Source organism: Schistocerca americana, chromosome 8 (assembly GCF_021461395.2).
Source record: "Schistocerca americana isolate TAMUIC-IGC-003095 chromosome 8, iqSchAmer2.1, whole genome shotgun sequence".
In the NCBI taxonomy this organism is placed as follows: Eukaryota; Metazoa; Arthropoda; class Insecta; order Orthoptera; family Acrididae; genus Schistocerca; species Schistocerca americana.
In genome coordinates this window covers 100494773-100515936 of record NC_060126.1, presented here as the reverse complement: position 1 = coordinate 100515936, position 21164 = coordinate 100494773, and the positions used below count along the sequence as shown (strand labels likewise).

At 38.2% G+C, this 21164-nt stretch overlaps 1 protein-coding gene across 1 annotated transcript in view; it reads right to left on the bottom strand.

Annotated features, from left to right (window-relative positions):
* Positions 1–1877: 1877 nt before the first annotated feature.
* LOC124544835 (beta-ureidopropionase) overlaps positions 1878–21164 on the bottom strand; it is a 164754-nt gene continuing 145467 nt past the window's right edge. The window contains exons 8-9 of the mRNA XM_047123536.1: positions 2418–2504; positions 1878–2324 (exon numbers count right to left, since the gene is read on the bottom strand). Coding sequence (XP_046979492.1) covers positions 2256–2324; positions 2418–2504 — 156 coding nt within the window. The 3' untranslated portion in view covers positions 1878–2255. The remainder of the gene's footprint in view (positions 2325–2417; positions 2505–21164) is intronic.

Genomic DNA, 21164 nt, shown 5'->3' with positions numbered 1-21164 from the left:
ACATGACAAAAGATCCATACCCAAGGAACGAAAAGTTGCACAGGTCACACCAATACTCAAGATAGGAAATGGAAGTAATCCGCTGAATTATAGACCCATATTATTGACGTCAATTTGTAGAAGGATTTTGGAATATACACTGTGTTCGAACATTATGAATTACATCTGACAAAACAATTTATTGACACACTGTCTGCTGGGATTCAGAAAATACCAATCTTCCGAAACACATCTGGTCTTTTATGCACAGGTTGTAATATGTGCTGTCAACATGGTATCTCAAATTTATTCCATATTTCTGGATTTTCAGAAGGCTTCTAATTAAATTGCTTGTCTATGGGGTATTGTCTCAGTTGTATGACTGGATACATGATTTCCTATCAGGAAGATCACAGTTCACAGTAACTGACAGAAAGTCATTGATTGAACATGAGTAGTATCTGGTATTTCCCAAGGTATTGGTCCTCTTCTGCTCCTAATCTATATAAACAATTTAAGGAGACTCTCTGAACAGCCCTCTGGAAGTTTGCAGATATTGCTGTCATTTAACATCTAGTAAAGTCATCAGAAGATCAAAACCAATTGCAAAATGATTATATTTGTATGGTGCAAAAAGTGGCAATTGACTCTAAATAATGATGTCAGTGAAACGAGTATTAAAAGGAATCCATTAAATTTTTGTTACCCCATAAATCACAGAAATGTGAAATCATCCATACAAGAACTAAAATGAATCTCTTAAATTTTGATTACGTGATACATTACACAAATCTAAAATCTACCAGTTCAACTAAAGACCTAGGGATTACAAATAAAAAAATGTTGAGTGGAAGGCAGGTCAAAGACTGTTTTATTGGCACAATATTTAAAAGATGCAATGAATCTGCTAAAGACATTACCTATGCTACACTTCTCTATCTTCTCCCAGAATATTACTGTGCAGTATGGGATCCATACCATATAGTACCAATGGAACACATTGAAAAAGTTCAAAAAAGTGCAGCTCATTTTGTATTGCACCAAAAAATGGCTGTGTGTGTCACCAATCAATGGGTATTTGGTGGTGACAGTCATTAAAACAAAGGATTTTTTGTTGTTGTGATGATATCCTTTGATGAAATTGTGATTACCAACTTTCTTCTCTAAATGCAAAAATATTTTGCAGGTGCCCACTTATGTAAGAAGAAAAGATTATTGCAATAAAATAAAGATAAATCAGAGCTGGCACAGAAAGATTTAAGTGATCATTTTTCCTGTGCACTGTTTGATAGCGTAACGGTAGAGAAATAGCCTGAAGGTGGTTCATTTAACCCTCTGCCAGGCACTTTGTTAACTGTATCAGAAGCTACATTCAGCTGAGACACCATTACGTTATGAGGTGGAATTACCAGCCAGTGCCAACTTCAGGAGGCAAAATACTGAGTACTGCTGACTGACACATAAAAGCACACAAGATTGTTCTAGCTTTTTGAATGATAGTAAGTGCTGTTCAGTAATTCTGTCTTATAGTTTAAACTCTTTCTGAAGTGTCCTTTTTCCAGATAGATATGGAGTGTGAGTCAGTCAAAGTAAAAATTCTTCACTACATGGATCTAAATCTTTAAGTAGGATGCGAGGGTAGCAAGCATTAATATAAAGCAGCACAGGCTAAGTCACAAGTTCTTAACATCAGGAAACAGGCTTTGGATGTTGCTATAATGTTTTCCTGTATAAGAATCTTTTTCATTTCAAACCAGTCTTCTTGTGTTGTGTGAGTGTTTGGAAAGCTGAGCTTAAATAAGAACACAGAGCATAAGTAAGTCCGGCATGTGCTTGCAATTTTTGAAGTATATTCTTATACAAAACTGTGATTTTCAACAATGGTTGACATAATGCAATAAGGTGAAATATCAATGTACAGTTTATCCTGTTTACTTTACATTACATTAAGTTTCACACATATCTTGATCTTATTAAATTATCTATGAAGCATGTATTATACTGACAATATCTACAACTAAACAATAAATGCAAAATAAAAATAAGTATCACTAGCAGGATACAATTGGGCCCATTGAAGAAGCTAAGTTTAAATTTACTGATACTGAAAAGTGTCTCCCTGATATATATATATATATTTTGTTCAAACGTTTTAGCTGTAACATTTAAAAAAGAGTGCAATAATGCACTTTCCTCAAATCACAGTGCTGAAGTGGAACACTGTCAGCTGCCATAAATGATGCTGCAGCCTTACTCTGCTGCAATCATTAAAAAAATTAATGGTTTGCACCATGATCTGAAGCTGCACTCAACCAATCCGCATACTCCCTCAGTCGCTGTGTCATCTGAAAATGCAGACAACAAGGCACACGGGTGATATGAAATTTTTGCTGTACTCAGTCATAAGACATTTTTTGCCTATTATTTGAAGTACTTACCCTGAAACCCCATGAATCTATCATTTGCCTGCAGAGATTAAGATCTAGCTCTGCTACAAGGAGACCATCTCTCACTCTTGAAAGACCCTAGAAAGCAAACGAGTGATATACACAATTTGCCCAAAACAATGATCATCATTCTAAAAACTAATTTATAATTATTTAACAAGCCAGATTTGTATGTTTTGCTTAGCACCTCATGGGAGACATTGTATTGGCTTGTGACAGGAAGTTTCTATTGTCTAGAAATATAATGTTCTATTAGTAATGATACAGAGTTGAAGCAAGCTGTATCACATCTAATCTAGTAGCTGGAACCAAATGAGACCGGAGTGCACTGGCTGATGGCATCAACAGAGAACTGCCAGTACAATGCTGACACACACAACAGGGATGACTGACAACACAGACCACATGGCAAAATACCAATACCAGAGAGCACAACCAAATTGGATACCAGGATGTAATAACTATCAATGACCAGAGCAACGATGAATGGAGATACAATCATGAAGCGCTGTTGGAACACGGCTGCAGTATGAGCTCTGGCACTGCAGGCTTCATAGGACCACTGTGAGCACTGATAGGCTGGTGCAGTGGCCATGGCCCCCACATAGCGCTGTGGTGATGACAGCAACCCTTGCAGATTGTAGGGGCGCCACCTAGCAGCTGTTGTCTGCATCCATGCTTTCTGACCGGCTGTCAAAATTGGCAGACTGGGATACTAGATTTACCTTTTTTTTTAAGGTACTGCAGTGTTAAGCAGAGAACAGCCAGCATTCTGATACCTAATAGTTCCTATTCCAGTAAAAGACTGGACCATTTTGCATGATGTGTTTCTCAACTTGACCATTTTGCATGATGTGTTTCTCAACTTTTCTGAAACGGAAGATTCTTCCCATTTCAAAGGGCAATTCTTGTTGTGAGGCAAAACCATATTTTTTGATGTATTTGTGATATTCTGATTAAACACATGAGAGACAAACAATAGTTCTCTTTTAATATTCTCTATCTCTTAACAACAATCATTGTGTGTTTGGAGCTCACAAACAGCAATAATACTTGTAAGTGACAGGAAAGAGGTATGCACTTCTCTGTGAAAGGTAAGATTGTCATCAAGCTACAGTAATGTTGTCCGTGTTTAGTGTTCTTACTAGGACTGGTACAATATATAAGGGGCATAAACAGCGTCAGATATTGAGTGGTCACTATGAAGGATATGGAGATGTCACATACCCATGTGAGGTAGCATTATCAGCACCTGACAGACTTGGAAGGATGCCTCATTGTAGGTCTCCATTTGACAGGGTAGTCAAATCATGTACTATCTAAATTTGTGGCCTATTTGGATGTTACAGTGACCCAATGTCAGACTGCATGGGAATGTCAGGACAAGCATACTCATTGTCAAGGTTCTAGTCAATCACGGCTGACCACCAAAAGAGAGGATTGCTCGACTGTGCACCGAGCACATCGTAACTCCTTCACACCTACACCTACACCTACCATCCAAGAACAAGTAATGAATTCCCTGCAACATTCTGTGTCATCCTACATGATTGGTCAGAGACTAGCAGCAGGCAGACTACAAAATTACCATCCAAAGTAAAAGCTGTGCTTAATACCACAACGATTTCATGGGAATATTCACAAGTAAATCAGTGCATGCATCCAGACCAGAAAGTGTGCAACATTGTACTGATAAGTGGCTCATACTGCCAAGAACTTTGTAAATCTGACTCTATTTGTAATCAGTGGAATAACATCACAAGCTATTTCAACCCGTTCATTTCATTTCCTCTTACCCTTCTGGGTGTTGCACTTTTTTGTCGGGAAGTGTAAATTGTCTGTTGATGTTTCTTTGTTTGGCTTCATAGCAATGTATTTATCATCTGCAAATGGGACTATTTCAGCTTCCTGATTCAAATAAAATGGTACAGTAGTTCATTAACATATGGCATGAACAGCTGTGAGGGATTGATTAAACAGTGGGACTGCCATTGTAATTTCTCTCCATGCAGATGATATGGCATCCTCTTTGTACTACTCAGACAGCCTATTGTAACTTTATTCATTCTCTTTCTTAAGTAAGAACTAAACCAGGTATGTGCTGAACTATTTATTCCATAAAAACTTACTTTCTCTAATGGAATTCTATGAGTGACACTGTCAAATATCTTCAGTAAGTTACAGAAGATCCCAAGTGGTGATATTTTATCATTTCAAGATTTTATTGTGTCATCAGTAAATGTATAAATAGATGTCTCAGTAGAGTGGCCTTTTTGAAATCCATGCTTTCACTGACTAAGTATCAAATTACTATGTGGCCTGTGACAACCCTGGAGTACATTACTGTTGTAATGCTAGACACTACAAATAGTATCGTCACTAAGAACAAAAGTATATTTTTTCACATTCAGATAAACAAAAACACAGAAACAGTACATAGGACGCAATCTGAGGATAGGCAATTGCTGCACTGTCCTTATATGGAGGAGAGCTCAGGCAGACTGCATAGCAGGTGCCGTGCCATACACACAAGTTGTCAGCAGCCTCTGGTGGCTGGCCCGTGCACATACATCTGGCAGAATATTTGAGTCTAGTGTGCAAGCCATCTGGTGCTGTGGCGGGTATCCACATGTGATGTACAAGATTATAGCAATTACCTTCTCAAAAATTTCAGAAAATTATGTAAGGAGTCACGATGGGCATAGTTATTGACCACTGTGTAGTCACCATTCTTATAAAGAGGCCTAACAGTGGCCTATTTTAATCTGTCTGAAAAAATTTGAATAAACAATGCATTTCATAACTGACTAAGAACAATCCACATTGCAAGGCCACAATATTTTATGGTCTTATCGCACATAGTATTCGCTCCATATGAACTGTTACTTTTTAGTGTCATGATCTTTCTTATTTCAAATGTGAGATTAATTTTTATTTCACCAAATGATGTCTGTATTTCTTCTTTGGTCTACTCTCCTGCTTTTTCTTCTGAGCTGTTTGCACCAATTTTCTCATCTATTTTAAAAGAGTAATTATTAAAAATATCTGCAACACATGAACTGTCTTTTACAATGCTTCTGCTCTCCCTGACAGTAATAATGTCATGTTCCATTTTTCTTTCCCTGTCTCTCTTTTAACACCATTCCAAACTGATTTAATTTAATTGTCTGATCTGTTGATTTTAGAGAAAATGAGCATGTTCCTGTTTTTTTTTTACAATTGTTCTTAGTATGTTACAGTACTGTTTATAATATGAAAGTATTTCTGAATCGTTACTTGTTCTGATCACTTTATAGACATACCTTTTCTGTTATGAAGATACTCTGATACTTATGTGAAAAGTTTTTTAATGAGCTCCCAATATTGCAGGAAAACTACTTTCAGAAAGGGATACAAACTCAGTACAAAGTATGTTGAATTTAGAGATAGCATTAAGCTCATTGTAGACTGAACGCCATTCAAAATTTTTTAACCTTTCTTTAAAATCTTCAGTTGTTTCATCATTAATCAGCCTCGCCCTTTTCTTAATTGTATTTATGAACTGTGCAGGCGCTAAGTTATATAATGTGACAAACTGTGCACTGTGATCTGACAATCTGTTTATCACAGAAAGGCATTCATCTTTTTAACTTATGCTTGTTGTATGAATACGTTACATGTGAGGATGTACTATCTTCAGTAACTCGGGTAGAGAAATTTATGACTGATATGAAATTACAAGTGGCTAACAACACCTTCAGATAGCTTTTCCTGTCAGATTCCTTCAAGAAATTTACATTAAAATCACTACATATTATCCCTTTTCCCGTCTGACTGATATCACATTAAACACAAATTTTTTCATGAAAATTTCCTGATTACCCAGCAGCTATATACTATCAAAATCACAAGTATTATATTTCTCAATATTATCTCACAAACACATGCATCTATATCCAGATCTATAACGAATTTACTTATTTCTACATTTCTGTATTTGTATTCATTTTTTGTGACAATTTGTACCTTATCCATATTAGATCTATATGAATTTTCAGCCACTTTATAACCACTTACATTAAGATTTTCTATCCCTGTGCTTATATTGTGTTCAGACACAAAAATGAAATCAATGTCTTTCCAGCTACTAAGATCTTCCAGGCAAATTACAAAATAATATACTTCATTTCTTGACCCCTCCCCCCTAATATTCTGATCAAGCAAGCTGATTTCACCATTCCGTCTATTCTTATAAGATGGACTGGGAGACTCTGTCAGTTTAATTTCCTATAATATTAACTTTCTGAATTGTGGTACCTTTTACCTTTTCCTTACTACCCCTATTCAGTTGCAGGCCGTGAGAATAATATGTGCACCTTCACATAGCAATCACTGAAACAGCACCAAATGTGATTCTGCATCTGTCTGAAAGAAAATGTGTTTCTGCGCAATTCCCAACTTATTTTCCATAAGCTCTACATTACAGAAATGTCTTCCCCTCCTCCCCCGAGAAATTTACCACATGCAATACATCTTCTTCTACATCTACATGATTACTCTGCTATTCACAGTTAAGTGCCTGGCAAAGGGTTCATCAAACCACTTTCAAGCTATTTCTCTACCATTCCACTCTCAAACAGCATGTGGGAAAGACGAGCATTTAAAACTTTCTGTGTGAGCTCTGATCACACTATATTTTATCACGATGATGCGTTTCCTGCAGTGTAACACTGACAAGCAAATGTGAAGAAGGAACTAATTTTTAAATAATTGTTTATGCACCATTGTACATTTACTATTGAAAATATAAAAATTTATCTTGCAAATGAAATATGACTTTACAGCTCTCTTCCCTACATCTGCCTTCTCAGATTTTGATGTTTTTGTATCCCATCAGTTATTTTCTTTGGGAATTTTAAATTCTCATGGGAAGACAACATTCAGCGGGCAATAATTTACATCCTTGCTCATATTGCAAGTGTTTGGTAGAAGGAATACAGTAATACATAGGAAAAAGAAATAGTAAATGCTCGAGAAATGAAACAAAGGGTAAATAAAATGAGTGATAAAAAGAGGGAGGGAGAAAACAAAGGAGGAGGCTAGGGAGAAAACAAAACAAAGCCAGGTTGGTGGTGAGAACTAGGCAAGTGTTGAAGATGAAGTTCCTGTTGTTGTTGTTGTGGTCTTCAGCCCTGAGACTGGTTTGATGCAGCTCTCCATGCTACTCTATCCTGTGCAAGCTTCTTCATCTCCCAGTACCTACTGCAACCTACATCCTTCTGAATCTGCTTAGTGTATTCATCTCTTGGTCTCCCTCTATGATTTTTACCTTCCACGCTGCTCTCCAATACTAAATTGGTGATCCCTTGATGCCTCAGAACATGTCCTACCAACCGATCCCTTCTTCTGGTCAAGTTGTGCCACAAACTTCTCTTCTCCCCAATCCTATTCAATACTTCTTCGTTAGTTATGTGATCTACCCGTCTAATCTTCAGCATTCTTCTGTAGCACCACATTTCGAAAGCTTCTATTCTCTTCTTGTCCAAACTATTTATCGTTCATGTTTCACTTCCATACATGGCTACACTCCATACAAATACTTTCAGAAATGACTTCCTGACACTTAAATCAATACTCGATGTTAACAAATTTCTCTTCTTCAGAAACGCTTTCCTTGCCATTGCCAGTCTACATTTTATATCCTTTCTACTTCGACCATCATCAGTTATTTTGCTCCCCAAATAGCAAAACTCCTTTACTACTTTAAGTGTCTCATTTCCTAATCTAATTCCCTCAGCATCACCCGACTTAATTAAACTACATTCCATTATCCTTGTTTTGCTTTTGTTGATGTTCATTTTATATCCTCTTTTCAAGACACTGTCCATTCCATTCAACTGCTCTTCCAAGTCCTTTGCTGTCTCTGACAGAATTACAATGTCATTGGCGAACCTCAAAGTTTTTATTTCTTCTCCATGAATTTTAATACCTACTCCGAATTTTTCTTTTGTTTCCCTTACTGCTTGCTCAATATACAGATTGAATAACATCAGGGAGAGGCTACAATCTTGTCTCACTCCCTTCCCAACCACTGCTTCCCTTTCATGTCCCCCCGACTATTATAACTGCCATCTGCTTTCTGTACAAACTGTAAATACCTTTTCGCTCTCTGTATTTTACCCCTGCCACCTTCAGGATTTGAAAGAGAGTATTCCAGTCAACATTGTCAAAAGCTTTCTCTAAGTCTACAAATGCTAGAAACATAGGTTTGCCTTTCCTTAATCTAGCTTCTAAGATAAGTCGTAGGGTCAGTATTGCCTCACGTGTTCTGATATTTCTACGGAATCCAAACTGATCTTCCCCGAGAACCGCTTCTACTAGTTTTTCCATTCGACTGTAAAGAATTCACGTTAGTATTTTGCAGCTGTGACTTATTAAACTGATAGTTCAGTAATTTTCACATCTGTCAACACCTGCTTTCTTTGGGATTTGAATTATTATATTCTTCTTGAAGTCTGAGGGTATTTCACCTGCCTCATACATCTTACTCACCAGATGGTAGAGTTTTGTCAGGACTGGCTCTCCCAATGCTGTCATTAGTTCTAATGGAATGTTGTCTACTCCGGGGGCCTTGTTTCGACTCAGGTCTGTCAGTGCTTTGTCAAACTCTTCACGCAGTATCATATCTCCCATTTCATCTTCATCTACATCCTCTTCCATTTCCATAATATTGTCCTCAAGTACATCACCCTTGTATAGACCCTCTATATACTCCTTCCACCATTCTGCTTTCCCTTCTTTGCTTAGAACTGGGTTTCCATCTGAGCTCTTGTTATTCATACAAGTGGTTCTCTTTTCTCCAAAGGTTTCTTTAATTTTCCTGTAGGCAATATCTATCTTACCCCCAGTGAGATAAGCCTCTACATCCTTACATTTGTCCTCTAGCCATCCCTGCTTAGCCATTTTGCACTTCCTGTCGACCGCATTTTTGAGGCGTTTGTATTCCTTTTTGCCTGCTTCACTTACTGCATTTTTGTATTTTCTCCTTTCATCAATTAAATTCAATATTTCTTCTGTTACCCAAGGATTTCTACTAGCCCTCATGTTTTTACCTACTTTATCCTCTGCTGCCTTCACTACTTCATCCCTCAAAGCTACCCATTCTTCTTCTACTGTATTTCTTTCGCCCATTCTTGTCAATTGTTCCCTTATGGTCTCCCTGAAACACTGTACAACCTCTGGTTTAGTCAGTTTATCCAGGTCCCATCTCCTTAAATTACCACCTTTTTGTAGTTTCTTCAGTTTTAATCTACAGTTCATAACCAATAGATTGTGGTCGGAGTCCACATCTGCCCCTGGAAACGTCTTACAATTTAAAATCTGGTTCCTAAATCTCTGTCTTACCATTATATAATCTATCTGATACCTTTTAGTATCTCCAGGGTTCTTCCATGTATACAACCTTCTTTCATGATTCTTAAACCAAGTGTTAGCTATGATTATGTTGTGCTCTGTGCAAAATTCTACCAGGCGGCTTCCTCTTTCATTTCTGTCCCCCAATCCATATTCACCTACTATGTTTCCTTCTCTCCCTTTTCCTACACTCGAATTCCAGTCACCCATGACTATTAAATTTTCGTCTCCCTTCACAATCTGAATAATTTCTTTTATTTCATCATACATATCTTCAACTCCTTCATCATCTGCAGAGCTTGTTGGCATGTAAACTTTCACTACTGTGGTAGGCGTGGGCTTCGTATCTATCTTGGCCACAATAATGCATTCACTATGCTGTTTGTAGTAGCTTACCCGCATTCCTATTTTCCTATTCGTTATTAAACCTACTCCTGCATTACCCCTATTTGATTTTGTGTTTATAACCCTGTAGTCACCTGACCAGAAGTCTTGTTCCTCCTGCCACCGAACTTCACTAATTCTCACTATATCTAACTTTAACCTATTCATTTCCCTTTTTAAATTTTCTAACCTACCTGCCCGATTAATGGATCTGACATTCCACGCTCCGATCCGTAGAACGCCAGTTTTCTTTCTCCTGATAACGACATCCTCTTGAGTAGTCCCCCCCGGAGATCCGAATGGCGGACTATTTTACCTCCGGAATATTTTACCCAAGAGGACGCCATCATTATTTAACCATACAGTAAAGCTGCATGCCCTCAGGAAAAATTACGGCTGTAGTTTCCCCTTGCTTTCAGCTGTTCGCAGTACCAGCACAGCAAGGCCGTTTTGGTTAGTGTTACAAGACCAGATCAGTCAATCGTCCAGACTGTTGCCCCTGCAACTACTGAAAAGGCTGCTGCCCATCTTCAGGAACCACACGTTTGTCTGGCCTCTCGACAGATACCCCTCCGTTGTGGTTGCACCTACGGTACGGCTATCTGTATCGCTGAGGCACGCAAGCCTCCCCATCAACGGCAAGGTCCATGGTTCATGGGGGGAGGTGAAGTTCCTATCCGAATAGTTTTGAGGAAGGTATGTTAAGAAGGAGACTGCAGATATCACAAGTATAAAAACAGCCTCTAGGGCAATAGGGTACCATATATTTCTAGCATATACTCATTGTCTATGCCCTATGGAATCCAAGAGACCAAGATTTGTGAAGTAGAGAATACGATACAGAATTACTACACATCTCAACACAATTGGATGTTTCATTATTCTATAAATGAAATAACTGGCCAGCTGAATCAATATGAGACTACAGACATGTGTGTGTGTGTGTGTGTGTGTGTGTGTGTGAGTGTAAGTGTAAGTGTGTGAGTGCGCGCGCGTCCGCGCCCGCGCGCCCACGCCCATGTGTAGTATGTGTGTCTACTGCTGACTAAGGCCTTTATGGCCGAAAGCTACAATTGTGTCAATCTTTTTGTTGTGCCTATCGTGACTCAGCATCTCCGCTATAAGGTGAGTGGCAACTTTCCTTCTCTGGAATTGTTAACATTACATATCTCATGTCACTTTCACAGAAAGACATTAATTCTAAAAAAATTATAGCTATTGCATTTTTTCTATTTCCTTATTTCCCAGCTAGGATCATGTAAAAACCTCTCAATTCCTGTTCTTTCTTTGTTGTTGTTTCCTATTTTTCCAGTACTCCCTCATTTGTCCCCCACGTCTCTTTTCCTTTCTTCTCTCCACGTTGTTCCCAGTTTCTTATTCTGCTTTGAAAGCCTTCCAAGTTTAGTATTTTTTTTTCTTAAAAAGGTTTCTTTCTGTTATTTCTGATTCTTTAGTGTTGTTTCTTTCTTATTCTTTCCTTGCTTCTGTAATCCATGCTATCACTGATTTCTTCTTCCAGAAATACAAGAATAGGTTTGTTTATAAATAACTCATCTGCTACTAGTCATGATTTTCTTTATTTTATTTTTCACATGCTGCGTTTCGGGAAATGATTCCCATTTCCAAGTGCATTTTTTGTGTTTGTTATGTCATTTCTATAAATAAATAAAATAAAGAAAATCATGACTGGTAGCAGATGGGTTATTTATAAACAAACCTATTGTTTTCACAGTCGCAGGCTTTCAGAACCATTTATAATGGATCAAATCAGAATAAAATAATATTTGTTTCGCTAGCTTTTTTTCTTCATTCATCCATTCAGGAGAAGTATCCACAAAAATATTAATCTTTGCTTAGCATTACATTTGGTATCTTTTCTGTATTTTGTAGAGTTCCTCATTACTTCTCATTTTCCAACCATCTGTAGTTTATATTGCACCCGTTCTGTTTCTGTCCACATTAGAGTTCATTGTTAGGCTCCCACATTCATATAACCATATTGGTCATACCACTGTGGTAGTGTGTTTCAGTTTAGTTTTACAATATGTGCATTTATTGTTGTAAATATTCTCTGTCAAATCGTACTCTCTTTCCATTTCTTAACTCTTAGATCTACTGCAAATATTTCTTGTCCATGCTATTGTATACTTTCTTCAACGTATTTAAATTTACCTTTGCACTCTATTTTACCTATTCATGTTTCTATAAATTTTAGAACATTTTTCCAGAAGATTTATCACAATATTTTAATATTAACTGTACAAGGAGGCCAATAATTCTTATATAACCCAAAAGTACTTTGCCACAGATGTGCACAAAGAAAAATTAATGTGTGTATGTAGTTGTTATGAGTGGTAAAAGGAAGTAGAAGCTTTCACATCCATAACACTGATGTTACATTCTCTATCACACTTTAAAATCTCCAATACCTGAACACTGAAAATTGAAGAGCTACCAACACCTGCCCTGCACAACCATCAGGCGCTACGGTAGAAACGATAGACGAAAGTAACAACATTTCAGGAAATCAGATCCTAAGGGCTTTTATGTTTACACGGTTCATTTGCAGTAAAACATGTATACCAGGCACCTACAATACGATAACTGCTTGGTTGATGATGATGTCAGCAAGTGAAAATCAGCATGTTGTAGTAGCGAAGTATGTAAATAACATTGTATATTGGTGCCATTATTTCATTTACTTTTCTGTAAGAGTAACAATGTGACCATTTGCTGCCATTACCAGAAACTTTAAAGTAATTTCCTAATTTTTAATTTTTTCATTCTGAATGACTATGACTTCCTTTATTGTGCAGAAACTATATTTGTTTTAGGGTATGCCTAGAAGAATACTAATGGGTCAGAATGAAGGACATACTGTTAGACAGTTGCTGAATGGAACGTATTTGACTGTCAAGAGAGCAATGCATGATGCCTTCAATTACTATCTTAGAAGACTATTGTCAAGTGATCTTTCAGATTTAAAGGTTGTTAGTGGCACAAAAGTTAGTGTACAGTTCCTAGTGAATGAGGCAGGAACTGAAATTGTGGATAGCAGAGCAAAAGCTGAAATGCTCCGCTTTCAAATGTTTCTTTACAAAGGAAAACCCAGGAGAATTGGAGAATTGGCCCAATTTAATCTTCATACCACTGAAAAGATGAATGAAGTAAGTATTAGTGTCAGTGATGTTGAGAAAAAACAGAAATTGTTGAAACTGCACAAAGTTTCAGGTCCTGATGGAATCCCTATTCAGATTCTATACTGAATTTCCAGCTGAGTTAGCCTCTCTTTTAACTATAATCTATCGTAGATCCCTTGAACGAAAAACTGTGCCCAGTTCTTGGAAAAAGGCACATGTCACACCTGTCTACAAGAAGGCTAGCAAAATTGATTAACAAAACTACCACCCAGTATTCTTGACATTAATTTTTGTAGAATCTTAGAACATATTCTGAGCTCAAACTTAATTAGGTATCTTGAACAGAATGACCTGAATGCCAGCCAGCATTGGATTTCGAAAATATCAATTATGTGAAACCCAACTCTCACTTTTCTCACATGACATACTGAAAAATTTGAATCAAGGCAACCAGGTAGCTGCAGTATTTCTTGATTTTTGAAAAGCATTTGACTGAGTACCAAACCTATGCTTATAGCAAAAAGTGCAATCACATGAGGGTATCAAGTGAATTTTGTGACCAGACTGACAACATTTTGGTACGAAGGACATAGCATGTTCTCATCATCAGATGTAGAAGTGTGTTGGGACCATTGCAGTTCATGTTATATATTAATGACCTTGCAAACAATATTAACAGTAAAATCAGGCTCTGTGCAGATGATGTAGTTATCTATAATGAAATGCTATCTGAGAGATAAGTCAGATCTTGGTAAGTCTTCAACATAGTGCAGAGATTGGCACCTTGCTTTAAATGTTCAGAATGTAAAACTGTGCACTTCACAAAACGAAAAAACATAGTAGCCTATGACTATAATATCAATAAGTCACTGTTGGAATTTGCCAACTTACACAAATACCGGATGTAACACTTTGTGGGTGTATAAAATGGAATGAGCACATAGGTTCAGTTTCGGAAAAGGAGACTGTAAACTTCCTAGAATATTGCTCAAGTGTGTGGGACCTGTACCAGATAGGACTAACAGGGGATACTGAACGTATGCAGAGAAGGGCAACACGAATGGTCACAGGTTTGTTTACTCCATGGGAGAGTGTTATGAAGATACTGAAGGAACTGAACTGGAAGACTCTTGAAGACAGACGTAAACTTTATCAAGATAGTCTATTAACAGTCTCAAGGGTCAGCTTTAAATGATTAATCTAGGAATATACTACAGCCCCTATGTATCCCTCACATAGGGATTGTGAGTATAAGATTAGAATAAATACTGCACATGCAGAGGCATTCAAACAATCATTCTTCCTGAACTCTTTACTTGAATGAAATAGGAAGAAACCCTAATAACTGGTAAGGGACATAACCTGTTGCATGCACCTCACAATGGTTTGCAGAGTATAGATGTGAATGTAGACCAGTGCAAGCTTAGCATACAGACAGTAATAGCATGGCTACCTCTATTAGTGCAGATGGCTGTGGTAATAGCAATGTGGACATTCATAGGATTGGTTTTACAATCTCCAGTTAGCAGCTGGTTAAGCTCTATTCTGAGAATAGTGTAAGAACCACTTTGTATGAACCCAGAATACCACCTAACTGGAGAATAAACTAGGGATAACTTAACTGGTGATTTTTGGCTGGTTTGTGAGCTTAATCTTTCAAGATGGCAGGAACAACTGCTGATGCAGTTGCAGACAGCAATGGTGGGATTTTGCCTGTACTGTACATGAGAATGAGGAAGGAGAAGAAAGTGAGATGACACCGATTCTGAATTTATATCCAGATTTCACTTATCTAAGGAAGCTGTACTTTTCAGTCTTGTACTTGAGAAACTGGAGCATATGTTGGACAGGTGAGACTATTTCTTTGTTTTATAAAGTAATACTGTTTATTTGTAGTTGTGTGCATTTGATTTCAGTACTTCACAAATTCTGTCATTTTATTTATGTAAATCGGGCACATTAAAATTTGTACCAAAACAGTCTTATTTATCTGATGTGTGTTACAATTTCTACAGTAGTTGAAAGGAGTGTTTCATTTTATTTAGCAGTTCCTTAATAGAATAAACCAGATAAAAGAACCACACCAATTATGGCTACTGTTTGTATTAACAGCTGTTTCAGTTGTAGACAAAAATGCTATATGTTGTTCCAGCCTGTTTTCTATTAGGAATGTCACTTTTTGTAAACATCACAGCAGTCTCAGAGCAACTTTCACCTCTTAGTGAAAATGTTAGGATTACAGGACCATTAATGCTTCAGGGTAACAACATTGTCTTCCCCCTACCATTATTCACTGAAGCCTGTGAACTATCTGTCTTACTCAAGAGAGGTAAGTAAGATTAGCTGGAAAATTAGTATTTAAAAAATGGTGATGCCTCCTCAGCTACAGAACATAAATGTTGTGTTTCTCAAATATCAGTGTTATCCACATAAGCCCATCCATATTTATCATAAAATAATAGCTATATATGCATGTTATAGGAGCAAAATAGGAATCTAGTTAATGAATCTACATATTTGTAGCATGTCGAAGGAGTGCAATTAGAAGAGGAAGTAGACATACACATGCAAACACAGATGAGAAAAGTTTTCCTTTGTCTCTGACGCTGCTATCAACTTCTACCATATGTAATAAACAGGTGCTATGGTAGAAATGACACATGAAAGTAACAACGTTTCATGAAGTTGCATTCTATGGATGTTCATGTTTAAATGTTACAGACAGCTTACTTGCAGTAATACACGCATACTGTACAGCTACAGTGTCGCAACTGCTACGTCACGGATGTTGTGAACAGTGGAAAATGAAACATGGTATCGAAGCCTTTGGGAACAACAAACATTGTGTATTAGTATATTTTTTCACCCGCTTTGGTGCACGAGTAAACAGAACTAACTCTTGCGTTCATTTGACACTGTCACCACAAAATTTAGACTGTTCCTAATTTTTAGTATCTTCGTTTTGAGTAGCTACAATCAGTACCTTTAGTTTGAGTAGCTACAATGTCCTTTATTGCGCCTCAAAGAAGAACATTAACAGGTCGGACTTTAAGATGAGGAGTTAGAGAGACACAATTTTTACATACCGAAAGTAATAGGAATAATGTAAATGTGGCAACTGCCAAGTTACATCAAAGAAGTTCGTGCGATCACCGCCTGGGACACTGACGTGCGCACTTATTCTGTGCCTAAGAAGAAACACTATTGAATTATGTGTTTTTAGTTTGTAATATATTATTTCATTGTTATAGCTACAAGTTATTTATCCTTTTCATTTCCAATAAATGTTCCCGTTCTCAACGTATGTGACTTTCCTTTACATACTTGAGAGTTTTTTAATATGGAAGAAAGAATAAGACTCGCATTTGCTGCATGCTGTATGCCCACATATCAAAGCAGTTTAGTGTCAGTCTTAAAGGCCTATAAGATGACCTTCAGTGGTGACTGTGTCGTGATCGTAGCTCAGACGAATGGATTGCAATGAGAAAACATCAACTTGCTGTAATAAAATACTGAATGAAGAAATGTATAACATGTCAAGATCAGCTGTATGACTTTCACAGAGCTGGCCTACCAGTCCAATTCTCTGGTTTGTGCAAGGGGAAGCAAATGTTCTGGCGTAATGATGGACATCACTAAAGTCAACCTGGTGGTAAGTAAAATTGACCACAGTTTCACAGCAGAAGTACAAGATATAATAACAGCATCACTGAACATGGACACATATTCGAAACTGAAGTCAGAATTAATACACAAGAGTGTCTGCCTCTCAAGAGAAGAGAGTGTGACAGGCACTCATGCAAGAAGACATCGGTGGCAAGAAACCACTACAATACTTACGTCACTTAAAAAGCAAAGTGGACACTCACACAGTGCGACACACTACTACTACACAATATGGAGCAGTACGTTGCCAGAGCAAGTGAAAGCGATAATTGCCTCTCAAACCTAGATGTCCTTGGACGAAGTCACCACACTGGCTGACAGGATACAAGACGTTATTGTGCCCACTTCTGGAACCAATGTTACTGTTGTGTTCAACAACACTGCAACAGAAACGAACCTGATTGCGACAAGTTTTCAAAAAAAAAGTGACAACACTGGAGCAATAATCAAATGACAGCTTGAGAAGCAAAACTGATGCTCTGTCTAATCAACTGAGTAAACTCCTCACTGGTCATATTCTTAAAAGTAATTCCTGATGGGAATCGCAGGGCCACACCACTCACGACACGTCACATTACAATGATGCCAAAGTCAAGAACACATGCAGGTATCATCAGTGATTCAGGGATCAAACCCATAAGTCCAATGTGCCATGTGAATACAGAAATGTTAAGCGCCAAGCAGAAGTCAATGCGCCGGTCTGTTCCTCTACCTGCCTGTATCTCACTGACTGTAAGCCAGGATGCAAATTCTTGATAGATACCAGCTCAGATTTAAGTGTTCTGCTGCAGGAAAAGGCACTTAAGTATCACCTGATCACTGCCTTCAAGCTGACAGTGGCCAACAATTCTGATATTTGTACATACAGCACACAGCATATGGAACTAGAACTGGGGCTGCATCATGCTATAACACGGAAGTTCACTGCTGCTGATGTAACGGAACCGATCATGAGCGGACCTACTCGCCCACTACCACTTGCTGCCCGATGTCACTGACACCTGCCTATGAGATGCAGTCATCGGGCTGTCATTGACTTGGGAAAGGAAGATGTCCTATCCTAGTGGAACTTATTGACAAGGTTGCTGTTGCTGTAACTGACCATGCAGCATATGCCCCCATGAGATTCAGATGGTGCAGTATCTGAAACCTCATGATCCACAGCAACATTCTGAATCTGCTCTTTATTTCTTGCATCGATCGAAATTGATGACATGTAGCCGGGCAATATTCTGTGGGGGTGATGAGGCACATTTTACTCCATGGGAGGTATGCACAGAACTGCCAGATTTGGTGTACTGTTAAACTGTGTGTTGTGTGTGAAGAGCCGTTGCCCTTACCACATGTGACTGTGTGTATGAATTCACAAGCACCTTTATTCTTGCTCTGTTCTTCTTTGAACAGAATATGGCCAGATGTTCTGTGAGGCATACCATGACACCTGCACATTATCGAGACCTCCTTGTACAACATGTGATTCCTGCTTTGGAAGAGTGCAACAATGTGGAAACCACTGTTTTCATGCAAGATGGGGTAACTTCTCATATAGCTCGCCCAATGAAATATCTGTTTACTGCGACCATCCATAAACTTGTTATCTCTAGAGGTTTTCCAGAAGCATAGCATGCATGATCATCTGATCTGAATCCATGTGACTTTTGGCTCTGGGGTATCAAAAAGAACACGTGTACTGGGGACACATTCAGTCTCTACCTGACTTGAAGACCAATACACAAGAACACATTGCTCAGATTCCACCAAAACTGCTGTGAGCAACTGTTGATCACACTGTTTTATAGATGCAGCCTCTCATTGACATCTCCAGTGCTCATATCAAACAAACTGTGTAACTGGTGGTTAATAATAACATCAACATTATGCCTGTCTCACTTGTTTGATCTTTCCTGGCCATGCCCCATTCATAATCTGTTACATATGGAAAGATTTCCATATTTCTTTCTTGTACTCAAAGTACTGGATTTGCACGTGGTAACCAAAACTGGAACTAATGTTTTTTCCAGTATAAATCGGTCCTGCACTAACACATTAGAATACCTACCAAGTTTCACTGCCATATAATAATTATAGCTCACACTGGACCTCTGTGAGTAGCTCCACTTTAATTATAATCACTCAATCACATACTGGCCCCAGGTTATGTTGGTAGTAAACAACAGTATCAGATGTAAGGGCTGTTGCAAAGTCTCTGAGCCTCACTTCCCTCAGCTTTCTCATGTGTACTACATGTCCTCCTGTGGACTTATTAACAATGACCCCACACACTTGGTTCTTTTCTGGACATGATTTAGACTTTTTATTCCCTGCTGTCAAGGTTTGTCTTGCACACGGACATATGTATTCCCCTAATGTCACCATTCTCCATTCAACCACATATTATGCCTTTTGCAAGTGAACCAATGGTGTGTGTGTGTGTGTGTGTGTGTGTGTGTGTGTGTGTACACACACATAGAGAAAGTGTTTTGTATTCAAGGGTTTCGCAGTTCTCCAGAAATTACATTTGAGTTATTCAGTATCCCTCCAGAAAAATCCACATCCAGAAATTTTTGTTTTTGTTTAGTTCCAGAAGAGTCGGGATCTATCATATTCGGTGATTTGTTTGTACTTAATTGGTGTTCAATAAGACCTATCTCATTGAAGAAGCAGACTTACAATAGGAATGTCACAAGGACTAGAGGACCATGAATTTCAGACAGGCCTCCTTTAAACAGCCCTCAAAAGATTGTAGCTTATTTGGCTCCCATTGTCATGCCCCTGAAACCTTTGTAGGCCTGTCATTCAAGTGTGAAGTAATCATTAGTAAGTATGAAGCTGATTAAGGTGAGTAGGAAGGATGTCATGAGACCTCAGCCCCCAGAGACAACTGATGCCATGCATGTGTGAGTTGTGCATGTATGAATGTGAGCCCACGTGTGTGTGTGTGTGCTTTTCTGAATCTGATGGGAGACTTCGCCAGATGAGTAAGTCAACTTTTAAATATGGCTGCCTGCCACTCAAGACTTCCTCTATGTGGCGAGTATTCATATTGATGTAAATCCATTCTGGATTTTTCATTGTTTAATATAACTGGCAAGGTAGGTTAGGAGACAGTTTGACACCTTTTGAGGCAACGCTTGGCCTGTTGCTGCAGTTTGTAACTGGTTTGATAGATAATATCATTGAAGGCACTGTGATGAGCAGCTACTAGAAAATTTTGCGGAGGGAAAGATATTTACCGGGGAGAAAACTGAAAGCAGTATATAGGTCATAAATGACATGGGTGTAGGCAAGAAGTTGCTGTGTTCGGTAATGCAGGAGGTAGGGAAGGCTTATGTTATATTCGAAAAAAAGATAATTTGAAGTTAAGAGCTTTACAGGTAATTTCTAGTGACACGTGAGATTCGAGGAACAGGATGTGGGACTTCAGTTGTGAGAGCACAAAAGCATGGCTTTTAAAGGAATAGGTGATGGGATGCATCATGGGAGGAGAGGAAAGTCTAATGTGAAACAAAAGATGTAGCAAAGAAAAAGAAGCCATAAAATAAAGGCTGTTAGAGACTTGTAAGAAGATTATTAGAACAAGCATGAATTTAAAGAAGTGGCAAAAATCAAGAGAGAAGGATGAAGCAAAACAGTGACAAAAACTGTAAGAAAACTGGAAAAACTGAACATACATTCTTTTGGATGGGAAAGAACAATAGAATAGGGAGTAATAGGCAACTGACATGATTTGGGATGGGGGAGGGGAAGGGGAACAGAAATGAATAAAATGCTGAGAGAAGATAGTAAATTAACCTGCTCCCAAAGCTCCAAAAACTCAACTACACTGGTCTCTCCATTGGTCAGCCTATTAAAGATAACTGCAGTGGCTGTGTTTCCAGCATCTCAAACCAACTGTTTGCTATCTCCAATTATACATCCAAAACACCACTTCCTCCAATGTATTTCCACAGTTCCTGTCTCATTACCATCAAACTCCTTGCTTATTACCATGAATGTCCTTAATGTCCTTGCTTTGAAGGAACACTACTATGTCCTCCTTGCACCAAACTTACCACCTCTTTCCTAACCTTTTTGACCAATCATACATTGTCCCATAATTACTCTCCCTTGAAGATCTATTATACAAACAAATTTTCATGGTACTTTCCTATACCAG